Genomic DNA, 24,778 nt, shown 5'->3' with positions numbered 1-24,778 from the left:
CAGAGCTGTGGGGGTGGTGAGAGGACTCACCAGAGACAGAGTGGGGAGCAGAACAGGCAGACTGAGGAAATACACTGCTGAGGGGAGCAGCGGGCGAGATAGGAGAGGTCTGCCGCGCCGTGTGGGTATCTCGCCTGCCGGTTGGGATCAAACCCGCGCTGCAAAGGCTGTGGACAGCTTCAAAGTGCTGCGCTCAACTGCCTGTGCCACCAGGGAGGCCCCCTGGAGACTTTTTTTTTTTTTTAAAGATTTATTTTTATTTATTTCTGCATACCAGAGCTGAGGTACAGGCCAGAGGTGTGGGGGGGGGGGGGTGAGAAGATTCATCAGAGACAGAGTGGGGAACAGAACAGGCAGACTGACTGAAATACACTGCTGAGGGGAGCAGCAGGCGAGTCAGGAGAGGTCTGCTTTGCCATGTGGGTAGCTCCCTGGCCGGCTGGGCATCGAACTTGTGCTGCAGGGGCTGTTGATTGCTTCATAGTACGGTGCTTAACCCCCTTGTGCCACCAGGGAGGACCCCACCTGGATAGTTTTGCTTCAGACCCTAATTTGTTTTCTTCCTGGAACCTTCAGGCCCAGCTGGCACTCCGGGGAAGGTGTGCTCTGGAGCCCAGACTGTGGCTTGCTGACCACGCTTCCTGGCCGGGACTGGGAGACTCCTGGTCCTTCGTTTCCATGTTCATTTTCTTACCTTGTCACATTTCCTGCAGTCACTTGTGATAGTTGGCTATTCCAGTGACTGTTGGTTTTGGCTTCTTCACGACTACTGATTCTGACAAAATCATTTATATCAGTTTCTTCTTCACTTTGGAAATAAGGAATGTTTCTGAGAGTAAAATTTGTGAGGATCACTAGTGGATCTGAGATTTTTAACAATAAATAAGGATTATAGAAGGTAACAAAAATACTTGTCGCTCAGATAAATAGATAGTGACATTTCAACAGACAGTAAATTCTGTAGCCACAGAAATAGTTTAAGTGTTTTAATAGTTAAAGCAGAAGAAAACAGTTGAAAAATAAGTTTTTGCAGTGTTATTGTTCACTAATGCTGAAACTAAGACTTGTAATAAGTAATCTAACCTGAAAACTTACTCAGAAAAATCTAAATTTAAAACTAATTCAAATCTGTCATCTGTACTCGCAAACTCACTGAAAACATAGCAAAATCCATTTTAGAGTCTGTATTTAAAAAAAAATTACAAAAGTGACAAATTCAGGGTCTTACAGAACTTTTATGATTTGATTACATGTGTCTGAACTAGAAAAAAATGCATTTATAAATTGGTTCAAAATTGTTTTTAAAAAATTTAAAGGCTTGAAGGGTAAAATTTTAAGTTTCTGAGTTAACAGAAAATTATTTTTATAATCTGATAAATGCTAATGTATTTCTACAATGAATTCTTATGGACTTGGAGTCCATTAGTGAGAGAAAAGTACCTGCTCGCTCTAGAGAGAGATAATAAACAAGTAAACATATAATATACTGCCAGTTGTCTAATTAGTGCTGTGAAGAAAAAAAATGCAGAATAAAGGGACAGAGAATTATAGATAAGGGGTGTTTTTTTTTTTCAGGTGGGCGCACCAGTACTAAAATACATACACAATATTTTTATTTTGAACTGAACAAGTTATATTCTCTCTTATGCCAGAACTAAAAATCAAATAAACAGTTCATTTGAAAGTATTTGCTATTTATATAGGAGTTTTGTGATTAGTTTATGAAATAATTTTTTGAAACAAATATTTAAAATTTATATTTATGTGGCTTTGTTTGTGGTTTCTTTTAGAATAAAGAATTCAAGTACGTGCAGGTTAACCTCAAAGTTTTCTACTTAAATTGTGAGGTAGCAGAACCATGGAAAAGTGGCCTGATGAGATTTAATTTTGAAGACTTTTATTTTCCAAATACTAGAACAGGGACATTTTAATTGCTACTTTTTGGATAATGTAGAAACATGATTAATATTTTTTATTTATACTTTATAAGGTAATTGTTTTCAAGATTTGAAATTGCTGATTGACTCATTTCTGCCTCCTGCCCCAACATCATCGGTTCCTGTTGTTCATATGAATCAAATTATTTTAGACATTTATAAAACCATGCAGATTTGTTTCATTTTTGTTGTTTCTTCGGGTGATTTGTTCTTATTATTTCATTTGAGAAAAATGAAGAGGGCAATGCAATTAGATGGAAATGGGGGGAAAATGCAATAACTAAAACATTGAAAGACTCCACAACATTTTGGATAAGTAAGGACAACCCCAAAGTACTACACAAATTTAGCTGTCTTAGCTAGCACACACACACTTTCCCATTTATACTTATTCCCACTTTATGGAGGACTCGAAATTCAAGAGACCAGATCTCACTTGGTAATACAGATTTCTCCACGAGATGGCACTCATCCAGTTTCAGTTTCTATCATAAGATTTGCAGTATATTGGCAATCACAAAATAAATAGAAATGTGATTTATATTTTATTATTGTGCATCTTATTTCATGTTTTGTCATACAGAATTTCCTATTGTGTTTCTCTACTTAGGGAAAAAATAGGATGTAGTGTTGATGTACAGGGGATGAACTGCAGTGTGAATTGTGTCTGTAGAAATGGTTCCGCTCTCCCTATCAGATTTATTCTGCCCTAGATTTTTCATTATAATCTAGGTTGTCATTGCTCAGTGTTTTCACTCTTTACATTAGGTAACATCTCTGAATGTAAAAATTATCTTTTTAAAAAGGAATGTAAACATTTATGATATGTTCTATAATGTGAATGAAAATATATGCATGAGGGAGTAAACAACAAAGAATAATGTATTTGAATATTGAAGTACTTTGAAGGAAGTTGCAGAAGCTGCAACTCTAAAGGTAGCCTCTGGTTATTCTGGAAAGTTAGTGATTATAATTTATATATTCAGGAATATTTTCTACATCTTTGCAAATACAATATGAACTACTTTGTCTATACAGATTTGACAACTCCAGTTTTTAACAATGCTGAAATCAAATGACTCCTTGTTTTCTTTGGATAATTTGTTTTCTGAACAACCAACTGAAGCTGAAAAGTAAGTCTGCCTTAAAGAATATTAACTGTATTTTTTAGTATTTTTTATTTTTAAGGAGCTTTAATTTTCTCTCTGGTAAATAGACAAATGAAAAAAAATGAAAGTCGGGCCTCCCATGGTGGAGCAGCGGTTGAGCCCTGGGCTGCGAGGCTGCCCGCAGCCTCTGCAGAGCAGGTTAGTTCCCTGGCCGCCGGCGAGGGTCCCACAAAAAAAAAAAAAAAAAAAAAAAGAGGATAGTAGAATGACATTTTAGTTATATATTTGGTAAATATGGGATTCAGATATAAGGGAGTTATGAAGTTTAACATATTAAGTCTTCCAATTTTAAAAATGGAATAGATTCTTGCCTATTTGGCTTCTATTTAAATCTCAAAGGTAACAGCTGGCAGTATGGTCAAAGAGAAATGGTTGTCTTTTGGAAAAGAATGGGCAATGTGCCAATAGCCAGGAGTGATAGGCAAATTTAGTGTAGGAATGAAGTAAGGGTAGAAATAAAGATATGGTAAAAAAAAAAAAAAGATATGGCAAACGGAAATAAGCATAAAGAATAGGTAATATATTAAATACTGGCTTTTAAACATTTTCATATGAATCTTTCTCAATTCTAAGTTTTTTAATGTATTTGTTCTATTTGTATTATCCTATTTTAATGAGGCATTGAGTGAATTATATTTATTGCTTCATTCCTTCATTCATTCTGTGTTAGTTCAAAGAGATTCCTCCCCTCCTTCTGTTATCTATTATAGACATACCAACAGACACACACAAGGGGGACTGTGATATTTATTATAGGTTCAAGTGATATATATTATAGGTTCAAGTACAAATTGGAAGGGAGAAAATCTCAGGGAATCCGGGGGAATTTCATAAGATACAATTTGAATTGAATTTTGAATGAACACAAGCTAGTACCTAAAACAGTGCCTGGCACATAGTACTGAATCATTGTTTTATTAGTGGATTAATGAATGAATAAAAACAGTAGCATTTCTTTAGGTGTACATGGGGGTAGGGAGGGTTTTAGGGCTGAGTAAAGGAAATAGTTTTGAACAAAAAGAAGGGACAGATTGTATTATCTACTTGTTATACAGCAAATATTTCACTTTGGCCCATGCTGTAAGGTGAGTGTAGGATAGTTCAAACTATAAGGAGGTCTAAAGTCACTAAGAAATTTGGCCTTAATTGGAAGCCACCAAAGTATCTTTGAGCAGAGTAATATAATGGAAAACAACTCCAAATTAATGTGATAGGAGCGTGTAAAATATCTTAGAGAAATTCTGAAGGCATTGAGGCCAATAAAGAGTCTTGGTTAGCATAGTAATAGTGGAAATATAAAGGAAATTAACAAATTCATGAAACATTATAAGGCAGATTCAATTAAGACCTGGTATATATCCAGATATAGTGGGTTAAAAAGATTATTCTAAGATTTGGATCTTGGATAAAATGGACAATGATGATAGCTGGAGGCTGGGGGTGGCGGTGCAAAATAGAGAAGCCACAAGGAAGATTTGATTTCTGGGTTGCCTAAAGAGTAGAGCTAGATGTATACTTTTTATATCTTATTAGCATATTTCTTGGATGTTCTGGAATAGTCCCTGTGCATAAAAGAGTTAACATAATAATCCTAAATGGCTGTCCCTGAAAAGGACTGCTTGCAATGTTGGCTTTGGCTAGAGTCTGAGAACCTAGATTTTAGGAAGGTTGCTACCATTAACAGATAATAGTGCCTCACTGAATAAACTATATTGTAATTTATGCTCAACACTTATTTTCTTTCATGCATCTGCATTTTAGGTGTGTGCCAGTCAGGGAATGCCTATGTGATTTAGCCACCAATAAAAATCCTGGGCATCAAGTCTCGAATATTTCTTCATTGGCAATGTTTTGTGTAGTCACAACTCACTGCCAGGGGAATTAAGTATGTCCACTGGGAGAGGACCTTTCGGAGCTTGTGCTTGGTTCTTCCCGGTCTTCACCCCATAGTCATGAATAGAACTATATGCTCAGTCCTGTGAGTCATCTTTTTTTTTTTTTTTATAAATTTTATTGTTATATTCCCCATACAATTGCAGCCCCCCATTCTGACCCCAATCCCTCCCCTCCCGCCCCCGCCCCCCTAAAAGTGTCTCTGGTTCATAGTTTTTTGTTGATTTTGATTTTCACTTTCTTATAGTTATTCATTTTCCTGGTCCCTTATTTAAGTTTTCTAGATTCCTGCTATGAGTGAGACCATCCGGTATTTTTCTTTTTCTTTTTGGCTTATTTCGCTGAGCATGATCCCTTCCAGCGCCATCCATGTTGCAGCAAATTGCATGTGTTTATCTTTTTTGAATGCTGAGTAATATTCCATGGTATATATGTACCACATCTTCTTGATCCAGTCATCTATTTTTGGGCATTTGGGTTGTTTCCAAAGCTTAGCTATTGTAAACAGTGCTGCTATAAACATAGGGGTGCAGGTGTTCTTTGGAATTGATGTTTCTGTGTCCTTTGGGTAAATACCTAGGAGTGGAATTGCTGGGTCATATGGAAGCTCTATGTTTAGTAGGTCCAGAAATCTCCACACAGCTTTCCACAGTGGTTGGACCAGTTTGCACTCCCACCAACAGTGCAGAAGAGTTCCTTTTTCTCCACACCCTCGCCAACATTTGTTGTTGCTAGTTTTTTTAATATGTGCCATTCTCACTGGTGTAAGATGGTATCTCATGGTAGTTTTGATTTGCATTTCCCTGATGACAAGTGATGTTGAACATTTTTTCATATGCCTGTTGGCCATTTGCATTTCCTCTTCAGAGAAGTTTCTTTTTAGCTCTTCTGCCCATTTTTTGACTGGATTATTTTCTTTGTTGTTGTTGAGTCTCATCAGCTCTTTGCAGATTTTTGTGATCAGTCCTTTATCATTAGTGTTGGGTGCAAAAATGTTCTCCCAGTTGGTGGGGTTTCTCTTTGTTTTTGTTATTGTCTCTTTTGCTGTGCAAAAGCTCTTTAATTTGATATAGTCCCAGCTGTTTATCTTTGCCTTCACTATCACTGCTTTGGGTGATGTGTCTGTAAAGATGTCTTTGATGTGCAAATCACGTAGTGTTTTGCCTATATTTCCTTCTATATATTTTATGGTTTCAGGTCTTATGTCTAGTTCTTTAATCCATTTTGAGTTGATTTTTGTGTATGGTGTGAGGTGGTGGTCAAGCTTCATTCTTTTGCATGTAGCGACCCAGTTTTCCCAGCACCATTTATTGAACAAACTTTCTTTGCTCCAATGCATAGTCTTTGCTCCTTTGTCAAAGATTAGTTGACCATAAATCTGTGGGTTTATTTCTGGATTTTCTATTCGATTCCATTGGTCTGTATGTCTGTTCTTGTTCCAATACCATGCAGTTTTGATGATTATGGCTTTGTAGTATAGTTTGAAGTCTGGGAGTCTGATGCCTCCATTCCCTTCTTTTTTTTTCAGGAGAGCTTTGGCTATTCGGGGTTTTTTGTGATTCCATATGAATTTCATCAATAATTGTTCTATTTCTTTGAAGAATGACATTGAAATTTTGATTGGAATAGCATTGAATCTGTATATTGCTTTTGGAAGGATGGCCATTTTAATAATGTTTATTCTTCCAATCCATGAGCAGGGGATGTCTCTCCATTTCTTTGTGTCTTCTTCTATTTCTTTTAACAGTGTTTTATAGTTTTCTTTGTATAGGTCCTTTACCTCTTTTGTTAGATTTATTCCCAAATATTTGATTTTTTTTGTTTCAATAACAAAAGGGATGGTCTTTTTGATTTCTTCTTCTTCAAATTTATTGTTTGTGTATAGGAAGGCTACTGACTTTTGCGTGTTGATTTTGTATCCTGCCACTTTACTGAACTGATTGATGAGTTGAATTAGCTTTTCTGTGGAGTTTTTGGGGTTCTCTATGTATAATATCATATCGTCTGCAAATAGTGATAGTTTGACTTCTTCTTTTCCTATTTGGATTCCTTGGATGTCTTTCTCTTGTCTTATTGCCCTGGCTAAGTCCTGTGAGTCATCTTAAGGAATCATTGACCCAGGGGTTGATAACTGGGAATCTTCAGACAAATACTAAATTTTAAGTACTTTGACCCATTGTCAGTCTGTCAGATATCATTAGATAGGTACTCTGTTGTAGATTTTTATTTGGAAAATGTAGCCATAGTGGCTATATATTAGATGTTATGAGAGGCAGAAGTAAAAGACCAGTTCTCACTTCCATGAGCTTCAGAACTAATTCATAAAATCCTTGGGACTTGGCATCAGTGGTGCTCTTGTCAACTTTATTTCTTGTCCTGTAGCACCTATCATTTTGTTCTAATGAAGAGCAAGTCAGCATTGATAGGAAAGGAAACATTAAAGCAGGATCAGAGCTAAAAAATGAGAGGTAGTTAATAATGCTAAGAGGATGGCAAAAATTTCATAATTAGTTTAGGTTTACAAAATGATTGTCAGTTTAAACTGGTTTGTTGATTTTCTGCACTTTGTAGATGGTTATGGAATAATATCTGAGTTAGGATATTAATATATAATGATGCTCTGAGTGTGCTCTAGAGTACCAGAATTGGTGTCATTTACACACTGAGAGCCCATCACTAGTTGCAAGATATGTCATAACTAGTTTTTTGTGATAGCTAAGATGCTAAATTTTGAGAATAATTTATTCCTTTTTTATTTTATACAAGAGAAAATTTAAGATTCATGTCACGAGCATTTGAATTAGAGAGAGGAGATGAAGTTATAGCCTTTATTTGGGTAGCACATATCACATGACAGCATCATTAATCCTATGACATACAAGGAAAAAAAAGATTGAGAACACTGTTGTATAGGGATAAATAAAAGTGGTGACAGAATGTTAATTTATACATTAAGAGTCTATTTGAATAATGTTTAATTTATAAATACATAGTTTTTGATGTTGTATCTTTATTAACATATCCACATTTTTGCATATTTATATAGCTATCCAGAAAATGAAAAATCACTGGATTTGTTTCTCCAGCCTGCTCCATTGATTTCAGAAATTCCAGACACTCAGGCATTAGAAGAAGAAATAGAAAGTTGTAAACTTTTAGGTAAATTATCACATATTTGTTGTGAAGCTAAACCCTTGTAGTTCATATTCATGTAAAAAAACTAAACACAATCAAATATTAATTATTTTAATGGATTATATGAAAGCCAGGACTATTCGAAATATGCTCACTAAATTTACAAACATTTTTCTTTCCATGCAAACACATACATACATGTGCATACATATGCATACTTATATGCACACAACACAAAGCCACCTGTTCTATTCTGTAAATTTTTTCCCCTCTTATCTTTAAAACTATCACTTTTATTTAGTTTTTTCCTTTGTCTTGGTAGAATCCCTTGGCTTTGGAAACCAGATCCTGAAATAGATTTAGCAAAAAAAACAGGATTCAGATTATAAATTGATACTATTTTTATAAAGCTAAAAAAAGTATATTCAATTAATATATATGATCTAATGTGATATTGTTGGTAAAATTTTGAGTTTTATATAGATGGCAGATTCATATATGTACATTTTATTAAGTTTCATAACATTTTACACATAATATATATTATTATACTTTCATGTGTATCAAATAACATATAGCACATATGAGATAGATACATGTATCATATTATGTCTAAATAGTAAAACAAACTAAGCCCAAATAAGGCTTCCAAACTTATTCCAAACCTCTCACAATTGCTGGTAAAGTCTTTGTAAGGAAACCTTTAAAATTCTGCCACCCTCATGTAAACATTCCTTTACTTTGATATTAGAAGCAAGACTACAAAATTAAAAGCACTGTACCATATATTTTAGTACTGAATCATATCAATAACATTTTATATGATTAATCATATTTCTGTATATAAATTAAATTTTCATAATTATATAATTATATTTCTTGTAGATAAAATAATTATTGCAATTATGGTTATTTCTGTGGGTCATGAATTAAATCTTTTATAATGTGGGGTTTTTTTATTTATAGGCTTAATTTCAGTAATTCTTAATTTTTGTATGCCCTTCACTGATATAATATAGCCTAAGAATAACAACCATATATGGCAGTACAGATTTTCTTCTTATTGTACTAATACTTTTCTTTTGACTTCAATACTTAACTAGTAAACTCTTTTGAAAATTTTAAAATTTAAAAATTTTCCACAATCATTTTGAAAACTTGTTTTTATGGTGAATATGTACTAATATTCCATTTTTGTAGCTCAGAAAAGGAGACCAAAAATGTTAACATCAAATTTGAAGATAACTCATGAAGACACAAATTCTGTTTCACCAATACAAAAGTTCCAGTTTGCCTCTCCTTCTAGAAAATATAAGGAAGATGATCTAAATTTAGGAGGAGAAGCTAATAATGATTTACCACATGTTCCTCTGAAGCTGACATATGGTTCTTCCCAGAACAGAAATAACATTGGCACTGGGATAGCACCTGAGAAAAATATTTCTGATGATGTAAAATTAGTTAATTTTATAGAGGATGAAGGAGCAAGCACATCAACCTTTCGAAAAAGGTAATTAATTAAATGAAATAAATAACACTGTGAATAAAGTTGAATATGTGTATGTCAAAAACATGAAGTATGGTAGAATTGTAATAAGAAAGGCTTCAACAACAAATAGAGGTCTACTACGTACCAGACACTGTTAATTCTGAGATTCTAACCACAAGTTGTTATTAAGCGTCTACAATGTAAAGAGAGAAAAAAAGAAAGTAAATCTCTAGAAATAATTGATTAAATATAATTTTATATAACAATTATTTTGGTAAGTATATGGTTAGAGCAGAAATTCTTAAATATTTTGTTCCTAAACACTTTTACACTTAAAATGTTTTGAGGAGTCCCAAAAAGATTTTTTATTTATGGGGATTATATCTATTAATAATTAACCATATTAGAAATTAAAACCGAAAAATTAATATTTACTAATTTATTTAAATATTACTTTCAGTTGTTAACGTAAACAATGTATTTTTGTTGAAACAACTTTTCTGGGGCCTCCCTGGTGGCCAGTGTGTTAGGTCTCAGTACTATGAAACTATCTGCAGCCACTACAGCATGAGTTTGATCCCTGGCCAGGGGGGTAACCCAAATGGCACAGTAGACCTCTCCTGTCTCGCCTGCTGCTCCCCTCAGCAGCATAGTTCAGTGGATTTGCTTGTTCTCTCCCCACCTGTGGCCTGTACCCCAGCTCTTGTATGCATAAATAAATCAATCTTTAAAAAAAAAAAACACATAACTTTGCTAAAAAAAAAATTTAGTGAGAAGAGTGGTATTGTTTTACATTTTCATAAATGTCTTTAATGTGTAGCTGAAGAGAAAATGGTGGGATTCTCATATTTGCTTTTGCATTCAGTTCATTATGATATTACATGACTTGGAGCATCTAGAAAACTCTATGTGGTCTGGTGAGAGAATAAGAGCTAAGGTAAACAATTCTCTAATTGTATTATGAAAATAGTTTTGATTTTAGGAACTCCCTGAGAGAGTCTCAACCATCCTTGAGAACTACTATTAAGACATGTAACATGGGGACCTAATATGTTATGGAGAGTCAGGGAAAACTTCTCTGAAGTTTTCTGAAAACTTTCTGAGATTCTGAAAAGTGGTTAAACTCAATGCAAGTAAGAATGAGAGTGTTCCAGACAGGAGAAATAGTATGTATGAGACACCTAAAAATGCATAGCTTGACCTATTCTTAGAAAAGTTTCTTTAGTTTAGTAAGAGAGAATGCTGAGACGGTGAAGGGTCTAGTCATTTAGAATTTTGTAGACTTGGTAAATATTTTATACTTAAATTATGGACCTACTGCATCACACTCACCTGGAGAGGTTATTAAAAATTTGGATTTCTGGATCCTACTGTGGACCTATTGAATTGCAGTTTACATAAAAGTGGGGTTGAGATCCAAGAATTCATTTTTAACAAATTTCCTAAATGATTTTTATGCACATTAATGTTTGAGAACCATTGTCTTAAGGTCTTGGGTTTTAATCAGAGAAGTAAAATTAAATTTTCTTTTTAAAACTCCATTTTGACCCCCAATATGATGAATTAGCAGGGAGTTACAATACACTGTGAAAACCCACTTCAAAAGTTTATTAGTCTAAAAAAAAAAAAGTTTATTAGTCTAGATGACAGATTGGTAACCTTATCTACAACCTTGGTAACAAAAATGGAAACAGGTCATAATTATTTATGAGCTAGATCCCATAATACTTAGGTGATTATTGGATATGAGCTCTAACTGAGTTTTCTGGCTTGAGGCAAAATGATGAATAGTAGAATGCCTTTCAGGGTACAGAAAGCTATAAAAGAAGAACAGGCTTTGGGGAAGGTGATGAACACAGATAGGAACATGTTAATTTTATGTACTTATGACTTGTTCAAGTAGATAATTGGATATGTGGGTATAGGATTCAGAAGAGAACTAGTGCTAGTTTTTATTTATTTTCTTTATGAATTGAGACGAGGTCATCAATGGAGTTCGAGGAGGAATGTAGGAATATTGAGCAAGTATGTAAAGAGTGGAAAGAAATTATAGGGAATGAGAAAGCTATCTAATTAGACTAATGGTAGTATTGTTGGACACTGTAAAAGGGCCAGTTAAGGTTGATATCTGAATTTTTTTAAATATTTATTTATTTATACAAGCACTGGGTACAGTCAGAAGCACGGGAGGGTGAGAGAGAATTCACCAGAGCCAGAGCAGGGAGCAGAGCAGGCAGAAGGACCGAAGTACACTGCTGAGGGGAGCAGCGGGCAGCAGGAGAGGTCTGCGCCGTTGGGACCCTCCTCTGGTGGCCGGGGAGCAGCCGGGGATCAAACCGGTGCTGCAGAGGCTGAGGGCAGCTTCACAACCCAGTGCTCAACCGCTGCGCCACCGGGGAGGCCCTGAATTTTTTTTTTTAACATTTTAAAAGGACATGTTTATTAGGACGAGGAGAAAAAGAGAGAGGTACCTGTATAGTCACAGGCAGTCAGGAGAGCTGCCTCTCATGTCTGAATTTTTTATAGCAGTTTGTAGTAGTATAATTCATACACTATAAAATTCATATACTATAAAATTCACTTTTTTGAAGTGTACAATTCACTGGTTTTTAGAATATTTACAGAATTGTGCAGCCATCACTACTATATAATTTTAAAACATTTTCATTACTCCCAAAGAAACTCTATATACATTAACAGTCACTGCCTTTTCCTCCCTCTCTCATAGTCCCTGGCAACCTCTAATTTACCTTCTGTTTCTATGGATTTTCCTTTCTGGACATTTCATATAAGTAGACTCATACAATATTTAGCCTTTGGTGTCTGGTTTCTTTCACTTAGCACAATGTTTTCAAGGTTTATCTGTGTTATGTCATATATTAGTACTTTATTCTTTTTTTATAGCCAAATAGTATTTCATTGAGTGGATATACTACATTTTGTTTGTCCATGTCCAGTTGATGAACATCTGAGTTGATTCTATTTTTATAAATAATGTTATGAATATTTGTGCACAAGTTTTTACCATCCTCATTACTTGCCTTTTGTGAGTGTTACATTAGAAACCTTAATGTTCACTTCACTTCACCCCTGAGGGCTCTTATGAAAAAATTATTTTGATTGTCTTTTTAACAGTCATATATAGTTACATTGCAATCATAAAGATGGTCTTTCTGGGTTTTCCAGAACTTTGCAAAGAATTATTTCTTATAGTAATATGATTTTTGGACAGTGTTGTGGGAAATATTTGTTGACAGGACACCTCATTACATGGGCCTCTTTCTAGAATTCCTTGAGTTTTCTCATGATATGAAGCCTAACTCCCTTTAGAGTGAGTGATCCAAGAGACCATGTAGGAACCACAGTGTCTTATGATGGAGCCATGAAAGTCACATTCATACTTCTGCAGCATTCACTAGTCACATATACTAGTCCTGATTTGTAGGAGACTACAAAAGGATGTGAATACTAGAAGGAGAGCTCTGGGGCCATCTTATAGGCTGGCTACCAGAGATAAATATATCTGAATTTTAGGAAAGTGTAAAGATAAAATTCAGTGGTAAATTTGAGTCATGTTTTAGGAGAATGATCAACTTTTGTGTTTGAATAAACCATAATCTATGGGTATTTTTAAAGAAGTGAGTTATTTGCTAGTTTTTCACGTTGTAAGCAGTTGTTACAAGTGCAAACCATGGTTTCTTTTGTTTTTCAGATTATTTAAAACATCTGACAGTACATATGGGAGTGCTTTTTCTAATGACAGTGCAAACTTGGACTCTCATATTGGCTCAGTGAAAACTGTCCAAACAGAAATGAACAAAGGGAGCTCATGGAAATATAGCAATAGCAAGCAGAAACCTCAGTATCCAAGCATTAACATGTTTACAGCAAGTGATGCTTTTTCTACTTCTGAACTCGGAGGAAGCATATTCAAAGCACCATCTTTTCCAGCTGTATCCCCACCTCAAGGTAATTTCTTGCTTTTTCAGTTGGTTTTATACAAGTACAAATGTACTCCTTAGCATAGGGAAAATTAAAAAACTAAAGTAAATTTGAGGTTATCTCTGTGCAGCTAATACATTTCTATATTATGTTGCATGTTGCATCTTTTAAAATTATGCTCTCATATTTCTTAACTGTGCTCTTAATAAAAGGTTATACAAGTTTAATTGAAGCATTTTGTTATGGAAAAGGTTCAAAAATACCCATTTAAGTATGTACAATTTTTTTTCAGGGGTAACAGAAAATTGTTCAGGTTCCTTGAAGGCTATCACAGAAATCCGTATCCTTTAAATTATTTTCTTAACTGTTTTATATTTGAAATCATAATTCTTTTAATTTTTATAGCATTTTTTAAAAAATCATTGCATTCCTGTTTATTTTGATTGACAGAGGGAAAATTGAATCTTTTGAGTCATGTAAACATGTAGTTTGTGGTGGTTAGGACTACTCAATACTCAAAGTGTGATCTGCAAACTGATGCCAGTTTATGAACTACTTGTTATTACTTTCTGTCAAGATAATTACACAAGTGACATTTGCATTGTTCACTGAACTCTGAGTATATTTACTCATAAATTCATATAGATAATTTTTTTACATTTTGGGTAAGGACAGCTGTATTGGGATAAATATGGGTGGGGTGGATGAATGAGAATTAGACATTCTCTTTTTTTTTTTTAAAGATTTTATTTATTTATACAAGAACTGGGTTACAGGTCAGAGGTGTGGAAGGGTGAGAGAATTCACCAGAGACAGAGCGGGGAGCAGAACAGGCAGATTGACTGAAATACACTGCTGAGGGGAGCAGCAGGCGAGGCAGGAGAGGTCTGCTGCTCCATGTGGGTTTCTCCCTGGCCAGCCGGGAATCCGTGCTGCAGAGGCTGTGGACAGCTTCACAGTGCAGCGCTCAAGCCGCTGCCTGAGAATTAGACATTGTCTGGATTGGGGAGATTTTTACAAATCTAATGTTTTTTGAAAAACTCTAATTTGCAGTTTATAAATATTATCCACTTTATATGTCTTTGCATTTCTTGTGTAAGTATTTTGAGGACGTATATGTGTTCTAGAGATAACATCTTTTCTTCTACTTTGGTGCGCTTTGTATTTATAGCAGTGTACTTACTCAATTTTATTATAATCCATCAGCTGTTTTTGTGACTATTTTCCTATGACCTATAAACTCCTTGAAGGCAAGGACCATGCCTTATTAATCTTACTTCCAAATGCATTGAAAGGCAGATGAAGTAAGAAGTTGTTCTGGCAAGAGTAACCATGAGCAGGAGTGAGGGTAAAAAATGTGCAAAATAAGTTTTCCAGTTTGGTTAATAGAAAAGACATGATTAAAGGAGTAGCAGGAAATAATATTAGGTAGCTGTTCTGGAATTTGATTATTTAATGCCATTAATACCAAATTCTAGAATTTTTGTTTTTACTTCTAATATGTATCATAAGCAATGAGGAAAAATTACCTAATATTTTTGAGCAAGTCAAGTTACATCATGAAAACTGTGCTTTAGGAATATGAAATTGGTGACTGAAAAGCTGGGAAAGACTCTCGAATTCCAGATATTGGGCAGTTGAGCTAGAGAAATTTAGGGGACAAAGATTCTCAGCCTAGATACTTTGCAGGCTATTCTGATAATTCTGAAGCGTGGTTAGAAAATACTTGTCTGACTACTCATGAAAAATTGCCTCCCATGCAGAGTGATGGAGAAGATAGTAAGAGAGTTAATCACAATAATGTAACTACTTCAGACATAGCCAGCCTTTTGTGCTTCTGTTGAGCATTGTGTCTCAATCCTGCTGCACTTCCTTCTCAAAATAAGCTGGGAATATAGGAAATAGGGGAGTATTTAAGTTGGTTTCATTATCAATATGATGGGAAATTATTCTTATCTCCTACTGAAACTTGCTATAATATAGCACAATCTTTTAAGAGTTGTAAAGATTTTCATGCTGTTATCACAGCTGAGGTAATTGTTTAGGTTTCTTTGTTGAGTGCATTGATACATTGTCCAAAAAGTTCAGTTGCTGTCAAACTCAATTTTAACTGCTGCCTTTCATTATTTACAAGTATATAATTAAAGTAGAGGACTGAATGCTATTCAAGTGATTATTTGAGAGTTTGGAGATTACTTGGACACACTTATTTTCTGATTCTTTTCCAATGTTCTAGTATTTGAATCCTCAGGATAATAGAGGTTTGGTCAAATTTATCCTACCATAGTGTTCTTGTCATTTTCAGCTCTGCAGACACTTCCCTCCCCGTTAGGACATATATTGCACTGACACTGCTGAGATCTTGTTGAATGAAAGGAAAAACTTAGTATCAAGTGTTTTTAGTGATAAATGTTAGTAGTTGAGTTTCCTCAATTACTAAATCAGAGATTCCTTCTTATAAATGTAAATTGATACAGAACTACCTAATGAGAGAAAAACCAGCATGATGGACCATTTGTGGACTTGTTACAAATAAATATTTTATTGGAAAAGACATATTTTGAAGGAAAAATGAGAATCCTTCAGAAATTGATGGAGTGCTAGACTCAAAATTACATTTTTGTTTTGCACAAATATTATGACAGTCTTCACAAGTAAAAAGAAAATGAAGATTTATAAATTATCTGCCTGTTTAATAAATGCAGGGCTGTATTAGTTGAATACTTACTGTGTTCTGGGCACTGTTTTGGGTTTTGGTATGTCAGTCAAGAAAACAACCTTTGCTCTGGAGAAGTTAACATTTTTGGAATGGGACATGGGAAGTGAATAATCGAACAATTATAACAGTGTATCAAGGAGCCCTATAGTATTTTAGAAGGCGATGAGTACTGTGCAAAATAAGAAAGTGGAACAGAATAAAGGAGATGAAATTGGGAATACTGTGCTTGGGGATCCAGATTAGAAATAAGTAAAAGGAGATTAAATAAGGGGAAAGAAGAGTCTAAGCATTCTGATTATAAATATGAGCATCACTGCTTTCTTTTGATTTCCATTTGCCTGGAATACCTTTCTCCATCCCTTCACCGTGAGCCTATTTGTGTCCTTAGATGAAATTTTTCTCTTGTAAAGAGCAAATAGTTGAGATGTGTTTTTTTACTCCATTCAGTCACTTTATAGCTCTTGATTGGAGAATTTAGCTCATTTGCATATGAAAATTATTGATTGATATAAACTATTGACATTTTATTGTTTTCTGACTTTATATTTCCTTTGCTCCTTTCTTCTTCTATTGTTCTTTTTCTTTTGTGATGTGATGATTTTCTGTAGTGATATGGTTTGATTCCTCTTTTGTTTATCTATTGTAGGGTTTTGCTTTGTACTTATGTGGAGCTTGTTTGCAAACATAACTGTCTTTTACTGATAACTTTGGATGAAAAAGCAAGCTCTACAATTTTACACTCCCTGCTCCATGTTTTATTTTTTGATGTCACAATTTTTATATGTCTATCCATCAACTAATTGTTATATACCTATTTTTAAGACTTTGGCCTTTTAACTTTTATACTAACTAGAGATATAACTAATTAACCAACACCACTATAGTATTAGGGTATCCTGAATTTATGTATTTGTCTGTTTGCCTGTTACTAATTAGCATCCTTTCATTTCAGCTTGAAGAGCTCCAGTTAGCATTTCTTATAAGGCCTGTCTAGTTATAAGTAACTCCTTCAGTTTTTGTTTGTGTAGAAAATTCTTTATCTTGTCTTCAATTCTGAAGGGAAACTTTACCAGGAAGAGTATCTTATGATGTTTGATGTTAAAATACAAAGTATAAAAGTCTGATCATTAAGTGTTGTCAAAGTAAATATTAATTTAACTTAAATTTTAAGTTAATTTTAAACCTATTTTTAAATTATGAAATATTTGACTCCTTAATGTTATTCTAAGCAACAAAATTTAGAAGTATTTTCAAAGAATTCCCATATTTCAACTATATACAGTCCAAAGCCTTTGATGATGTAAGTATTTTATTATAATTATTTATCTGCTTCTTCTTACTATTATAGATTGTCTGCTCTCTAAGGACAGGGACAGGATCAGATTCATCTTTATGTCCCCAGTATCATACTGGTACATAGCTGTAGGGACTAAAAAAATGTTTGTTAAATTAATGAATGTGATTTTTTTCATGGGTGGTTGATTTGTATTTGTTAGATTTATAAACATTTTTCTGGAAGAAATTAAATTATTTTCTTCTAGGTCTAGCATATCACTGACAAACAGAATTGGCAAATTATTAATAGTGTTATTTTTTGAGTGTAGAGAATCTAGAATAAGGTTATAATTTTAGAGGTAAAAGTGTCTGAACTTGTGGTATTCCACAGATTCTCCCTAAGACATTCTTTCTAACAAATTGAGAATGTGTGTGAGAAACTATATATTCCATAGTTAATTAAATGTTATTTTTTAGCTTCTTTACACAGATAAGAATTTTGTGATTTGTGCTCCAACTGGTTCTGGGAAAACGGTACTGTTTGAATTAGCTATAACAAGATTGTTAATGGAAGTACCATTGCCATGGTCAAATATTAAAATTGTTTACAGTAAGTATTTATATATTGTGTGATAATTATAATAAGTAAAAATCATTGAGGTGAATGTAAAAAAATAAAGTTTAAGCCATTGGAATTATTACCTGATTTTCCACATTTTTTTAAAATAAAGATAAATCACTTTTGATCTCATCTGTTACATTAAATTCAGAACACACTTTACCAGAGTTATAAAGTAATAATTGAATGAGAATTTTGTCTTTACATTTTTATTTTTTAAAGGACAGGCAAGATGAACAAATAAAATCAAACATTTATTAAACATTATTATTATTAAAAATCAAACATTATAGGAACCTCTCCTTTCTTAGGTGTGTATTTTTTAAAAAAAATTTTAATGAAATTATTTATGCATGTGTCTTTTAAAAAATCACTTTGTAAGTGATTACAAAAAACTTACAATGAAAAACATTAATTTTCTTGCCTTGCTTCTCTTCATTATTAGTTGCAATTCCTGAGTAATCACTTTTCCTCCCTAACTTTAAGTCTATTTGGTGATTATCATCTCCACATCTCTAAGTAAAATGTTTATGCTGTTAATTTTAATTTTTATTAGCATTAGATAGCATTTGGAGATGTATAATTATCCTAACTTTATTAACTGGTATTTGTGGAAAAAATTTTAAATTGTACTGACATTGACAATAAATACCTCATATTGTTATAGTGGCACCAATAAAAGCCCTGTGTAGTCAGCGTTTTGATGACTGGAAAGGAAAATTTGGACCAATAGGATTGAATTGCAAAGAACTCACTGGAGATACAGTAATGGATGATCTATTTGAGATTCAGCATGCCCATATTATTATGACAACTCCAGTAGGTGTTATTTATACTTTATTATTTCCTTGGTTTACTAGAAAATATCTGTTTCTCTTCACCAAGAAAAAAGTTAAAATACAAAGTAGAAGTGTATATTTGCAAGGTAAGTGAACAAACAGAAATAAGAGTACTAGTATTTAGGGTATATAAAAAATACTTACAAATAAAGACAAACAACAGGAAAACAGACAAAAGATTTAAATAGGTAAATTGTTATTGTGGATAATTTGCACATACTTATTGCTTGTACTCTTTTACCCAAGAATTATATATTAAAGAGGGGGACCTGGAAGAACTTTAAAAGAACTGATTAGACTATAATTTTAAATACTTTTGGCATAACTTAAAACAGATTGAGGATCCATTTTTTAAACACTGTAAAACTGTCAAAATCTTTTAAATCTTTTTCATCTTTAAATATTTTTCAGGATACTCTTCAAATACTTCTAAACTATTGCTAATCTATAATTTGTCTTGTTAAAATTTTATTGACATCTTAATAATATTTTATAATTCATTATAATGTTAAACCACTTGTACTTTTTTCTGTAGGAAAAATGGGATAGCATGACTAGGAAATGGAGAGACAATTCCTTGGTCCAGTTGGTTCGACTGTTTCTCATTGATGAGGTACTAAGTACATTTTTCATTTCAGAGATAAACATAAAAAGATGATTAGAATGGATAGAAAGAAACAAGCGTTTTCAACATTATTTTCTTTTATTCCTTCAAAGGTAACATGTTCATGTTCTCAAGGAAGTGTTAATATTATTACACATTTTAATTGGTGAAATAGCTTTTTATTTTTATAGCTAATGATTCTTTCTTGATTTTTTTTTCCTTAGGTACATATTATAAAAGATGAAAATCGTGGCCCAACTCTAGAAGTTGTAGTCAGCAGAATGAAAACTGTACAGTCTTTATCTCATACTTTAGAAAATACCAGCATTATTATTCCAATGAGATTTGTAGCTGTATCTGCAACAATTCCAAATGCAGAGGATGTGAGTTAGAATTTTAGCTTATCATATTTTTTTGTAACTAGTGAAATGTATAGTTATTTTAATCTTAGGGAAAAGTGATGTTTTTTAATCATTTAACCAATTTAATATGAAAATATGTATCGAGAGTTATGGTTTAGATATCACAGATATGGCAGTGTGAAGGCCATAAAATTAGGTTAATCTGGTTTAATATAATATTTTGGTTCATGTCTATTGTTTGCTGGTATCTAAAAGTATTAGTTCTGTGGGTTTTAGCCACTTCATAATAACCTGAGTAATATATAATATATTATGATTGTTGTAACCCACTGATTCTAGTTCTATAGCAAAGTAGGGTGGATAATAAAAATAATTGCTTAGATGATTATCACCTGCCTCCTCCAACTCTGTGTGCCTGGCACTGTGTCAAGCACTAATGGTAGATGCAAAATAAAAACTCACATTCCTGCTTTTGAGGAGGATCATGAGATACATGTGGTACAAAACATATAAAGAAATAATTTTAGGTAGTATCATGCTTTATGTAATAAATAAATGTCCTTTTCCCACAAACTTCTTAAAAATAGTAAAATTTCATTATACTTTCTCATTCCTATTTACTTCCCATCCTACTATAATGTGACTTTTCCCCAACTACTATTAGAAATTCTTTTCACAAATAAATGCTATATTTCTATTCCAGAGGGAAATTTTATTTTTATTTTTAATGTGGCACAATTAAATCATTTTCTTGAGCTGAAAAAAACTTGTTGAAAAGTAGCAAAGATGTTGCAGTGAGGGTAAGAAATTCAATTTTTCTGCCAAAATCAATTTTAATTTTACTTTGGATGATGAAAGGAAAATAAAACAAAATAACAATAAAAAATTAGAAACTTACTGTGGTGAAAAATGGGTATGTTCTTGAAATGCTGCTGTAAATAGTATCAATGTATTAATAAAATCATGTTTGTGGGCTATGTAATGTTAAAAAAAATACTACTTAATTAAAAATTTTTATACCTTGATTAAAGTGCTTTATACTTCGTCTATTATTAGCCATAAAGCTTTACTAGAAAAATTTTTAATGTTTCTTTTATTTAAAGATTGCAGAGTGGCTTTCAGATGGTGAAAGACCTGCTGTATGTTTGAAAATGGATGAAAGCCATAGACCTGTGAAACTTCGGAAAGTGGTCCTTGGATTTCCCTGCAGTAGTAACCACACTGAATTTAAGTTTGATTTAACCCTGAACTACAAAATCGCCAGTATTATACAAACATATTCTGATCAGAAACCCACACTTGTGGTATGGATTGTTGGTTGCTTATTTTTTTAGTGTAATGTTCCATTTTTAATGTGATTAATATACAAATTATTCACTCATTTTCAGTTTTGTGCAACAAGAAAAGGTGTGCAACAGGCTTCTTTAGTTCTTGTGAAAGATGCTAAATTTATTATGACTGTGGAACAAAAGCAAAGGTATTTTTTAAATTTTTTCTTGAAGGTCGAAAGACTTTTAGGGATCATTTAGATGTGATGAGAAATTGGATTTATTCCTTAATCCTTTCAAGTTCTTTCACCTTCAAGTGTCACTTTTGTCATTTGTAAAATAAGCATTAACAGTAATTGGAGGAGTGAGTAAGATAATGAATCTTAGTGCAATTGTGATCTATCTTCTTTATTTCATAACCTAATTTCTTGAAGGAATGTTATTATTATTGTCTTTATTCTTTACCCACCTTGAATCCCAAATTTGTTGTTAATCTTTCAGGAAGCCTGAGCTTGATAATTGATTTCTCAGCGCCTCTAAAATATTTGACCACTCCTACCTTCTTTAAAGCTCTGGATGCTGTGCTTCCATGATCATTCTCTACCAAGTTTCTTCCAACTTCACTGCTTGCTCTTTCTCAGTCCCCTTTTCACTCTTCTACCCAACTCTTAAATGTTAAGATCCTAGGGGCTTTATCCAAGGTTTATTTCTGTGCCCCTGGGTGTTTACATATATCATATGGGTTCAAAGAATATATGTACACATATTTATATATGTTTGTGAATACCCAAATTTATTGCTCCAAACCACACTTCTGTGCACCAGATCTGTAGTACATCTGCCTAATTGACATCTCCAACATCTCTTAGTTGCTCTTGGCAGAAACCTATTATTAACATTTCCGTCAACAGTCCTCCCTATAGGCAATCAATTACAAATCCTGTTTATTTTCACTTCTAAGTGTATCTCAAATATATCATTTTGTCCTCATCACCACTGCTAGGACTCTAATTCCAGTCACCATTAATCTCTTGCTTTTTATCTGATCCCTACACACACTCTTATCCCACTTTATTACCTACATAGCAGAGTGATTATTTAAAATTGGGGATCTAAATATGTCAGGTTTTAGCCTAAAATTCTTTAATAGTTTCTTATTGTCAATATGATAACATCCTGTGTCCTTAATATGGCCTATAATAATCTATATAAAATGATATTTAATTGTCCATACTCATAATGAAAATTATAGATATTCTATATGGCCTAAAGATGGTTTTCAAATAGTGATATTATGAAAAATAATTTATTTTAATAGCCCCAAGGTAATGAGCTATTAAGAGATTTTGATATTAAGGGAAGTAACTCAATAATTTTGTGGTACTTTTGAACAGATTACAAAAGTGTGCAAATTCCATAAGAGATACAAAACTGAGAGGTAGGTTTACAGTTAATTTTTGAATCACATATTGAATGAAATTTTGGTATAGACATAGTTATTGATGAAATTTTAATAATACATAACAGAGGATGTATTTCTGTTATAGATATCTTAATACATGGTGTTGCTTTTCATCATGCTGGTATGGAGTTATCAGATAGAAAACTAGTTGAAGAAGCTTTTACTGTTGGAGATCTACCAGTTCTTTGTAAGTAAAACATATTCTTGTGTATTAAAGATATTTTGGAAAACAATCTTTTTAGAAAAAGAAAAAGCTCATTTCCTGACTTATTTTTGCTTTTCTTGCAAAAATCTAAAAAATTATGTAATTACCAGTACATATATGTGGTACAGTAATTCTGGCAGTTTTAGTTCTTTATCATGTTACTGAATGTAGTGTAATTAGAAAAGTAAGAATTTAATAGAATTTTGATTTTAGGATGTTTTGTTTTATATTCTGACATTCTTTTTTCTTCCTTTAAAAAAAATGCCTATATGGGAGTTATTATTTCATTTATTAAAATATAGCTTTTATAAGAAAATGTTGATGGTGACTTGAAAGTAAAGTTGTATGACTTGAAAGTAATATTTCTTAATCTGGTGCAGTTACTACCAGTACTTTGGCTATGGGAGTAAATTTGCCTGCTCATCTAGTAGTTATAAAATCTACAATGCATTATGCTGGAGGAATGTTTGAAGAGTACAGTGAAACAGATATTCTGCAGATGATTGGTAGAGCTGGTCGACCTCAAGTAAGTGATATTTTACTTTTTGTAATTTTACTTTCTATAATTTTATTTTTTTAAGATTTATTTTATTTATTTATGCATACAAGAGCTGGGGTATAGGTCAGAGGTACAGAAGCTGAAAGGATTCACCAGAGACAGATTGGGGAGCAGAAAAGGTGGATCTTCTGAAATACACTGCTGAGGGGAACAGCAGGCAAGACAAGAGAGGTCTGCTGTGCCATGTGGATCAGCTCCCTGAACAGGAATCGAACTCTGCAGTGGCTGCCGATAGCTTCATAGTGCTGAGATTTAACCCCTTGCACCACCAGAGAGGCCCAGCTTTCTATAATTTTAAAGACATGGTAAAAACCAGGAAACCCTTTGTGTGTATATTTTGATCCCTTTATTAACATTAGTATTTTATTAATTATTATTTGATATTTAGATTAGGTTTAAAAATGAATGTAACTGAGAAAAATCTATTTTAATGGAGGAATAAAACAAGTCTTACAAAAAAGATAGACTCCCCTACCCCTCTAGGTTGATGAATGGTAGGGTTTTTGAAGGTGTATTATATTAAAGGTTTTTCTCGTTTTAAGCTTTTTATTTTTGTTTTGTTTTTTATTCTGAATTGGGATGCTGTTAGCATTTTGTATGGGACAGTGTTTCATTGTATTGGATTGTCATGCAATGCAGAACTTGTAGTATTCCTGAGTTCTAGCACAAAATGCCAATAGGGGTCTATAGGTATTGTGACAATTAAACATCACTTAACATGTTAACAAAGCATGCCCTACTCTGACAAATACTTGAAAGCAAGTCATTCATTAGTACTAAGGGAAACTTTAGGAGGACATCATTTCAAAAAATGTCAGAATACTGTTATACAAATCTATATTTTTATTTGGTAAATTAGATTATATGTAAACTACACTAAATCTTACATTTTTTTATCCGATTAAGTTTTGACTTTGCCACTGCCAAAATTATGTTACACTGAAACCAAATATTGATGTGTGTACTCGCGAAAGATTTTTAAATTAAATTTTCAGTTAGCATTTCATTTCAGAAGCATTAAACTGCATTTTTGACCTGTTACTTAAGACAAGGGAACTGTTTAATATAAAATATAAGTCTTGAGTTAGTGAAGAGGACTGGTATCAACAGGTATTCTTCTGTACTAAATATCTCTGTATCCATGTGTGTATTTCCAGTTTGACACTACAGCTACTGCAGTTATTATGACTCGATTAAGTACAAGAGAGAAGTACATTCAGATGTTAGCTTGCAGTGACACTGTAGAAAGCAGGTAATTACATATTATAAAATGATAATGTTAATATAGCCTATATATTTCC

At 33.1% G+C, this 24,778-nt stretch overlaps 1 protein-coding gene across 1 annotated transcript in view; it reads left to right on the top strand.

Moving 5' to 3' along the window:
• Nucleotides 1-2,999: 2,999 nt before the first annotated feature.
• Nucleotides 3,000-24,778, top strand: part of HFM1 (helicase for meiosis 1) — a gene marked incomplete at both ends in the record, with an annotated part of 61,672 nt that continues 39,893 nt past the window's right edge. The window contains 16 exons of the mRNA XM_084242955.1: nucleotides 3,000-3,070; nucleotides 8,046-8,158; nucleotides 9,335-9,644; nucleotides 13,336-13,592; nucleotides 13,858-13,905; nucleotides 17,514-17,584; nucleotides 18,037-18,169; nucleotides 18,846-18,997; nucleotides 19,553-19,630; nucleotides 19,846-20,004; nucleotides 21,087-21,287; nucleotides 21,372-21,460; nucleotides 22,646-22,689; nucleotides 22,799-22,900; nucleotides 23,299-23,444; nucleotides 24,635-24,729. Of these exons, the coding sequence (XP_084099081.1) occupies nucleotides 3,000-3,070; nucleotides 8,046-8,158; nucleotides 9,335-9,644; nucleotides 13,336-13,592; nucleotides 13,858-13,905; nucleotides 17,514-17,584; nucleotides 18,037-18,169; nucleotides 18,846-18,997; nucleotides 19,553-19,630; nucleotides 19,846-20,004; nucleotides 21,087-21,287; nucleotides 21,372-21,460; nucleotides 22,646-22,689; nucleotides 22,799-22,900; nucleotides 23,299-23,444; nucleotides 24,635-24,729 (2,069 nt within the window). The remainder of the gene's footprint in view (nucleotides 3,071-8,045; nucleotides 8,159-9,334; nucleotides 9,645-13,335; nucleotides 13,593-13,857; nucleotides 13,906-17,513; nucleotides 17,585-18,036; nucleotides 18,170-18,845; nucleotides 18,998-19,552; nucleotides 19,631-19,845; nucleotides 20,005-21,086; nucleotides 21,288-21,371; nucleotides 21,461-22,645; nucleotides 22,690-22,798; nucleotides 22,901-23,298; nucleotides 23,445-24,634; nucleotides 24,730-24,778) is intronic.

Source organism: Talpa europaea, assembly GCF_964194135.1.
Source record: "Talpa europaea genome assembly, chromosome: 9".
In the NCBI taxonomy this organism is placed as follows: Eukaryota; Metazoa; Chordata; class Mammalia; order Eulipotyphla; family Talpidae; genus Talpa; species Talpa europaea.
The sequence above is the reverse complement of the archived record's forward strand: the minus strand, read 5'-3'. Positions and strand labels throughout refer to the sequence as shown.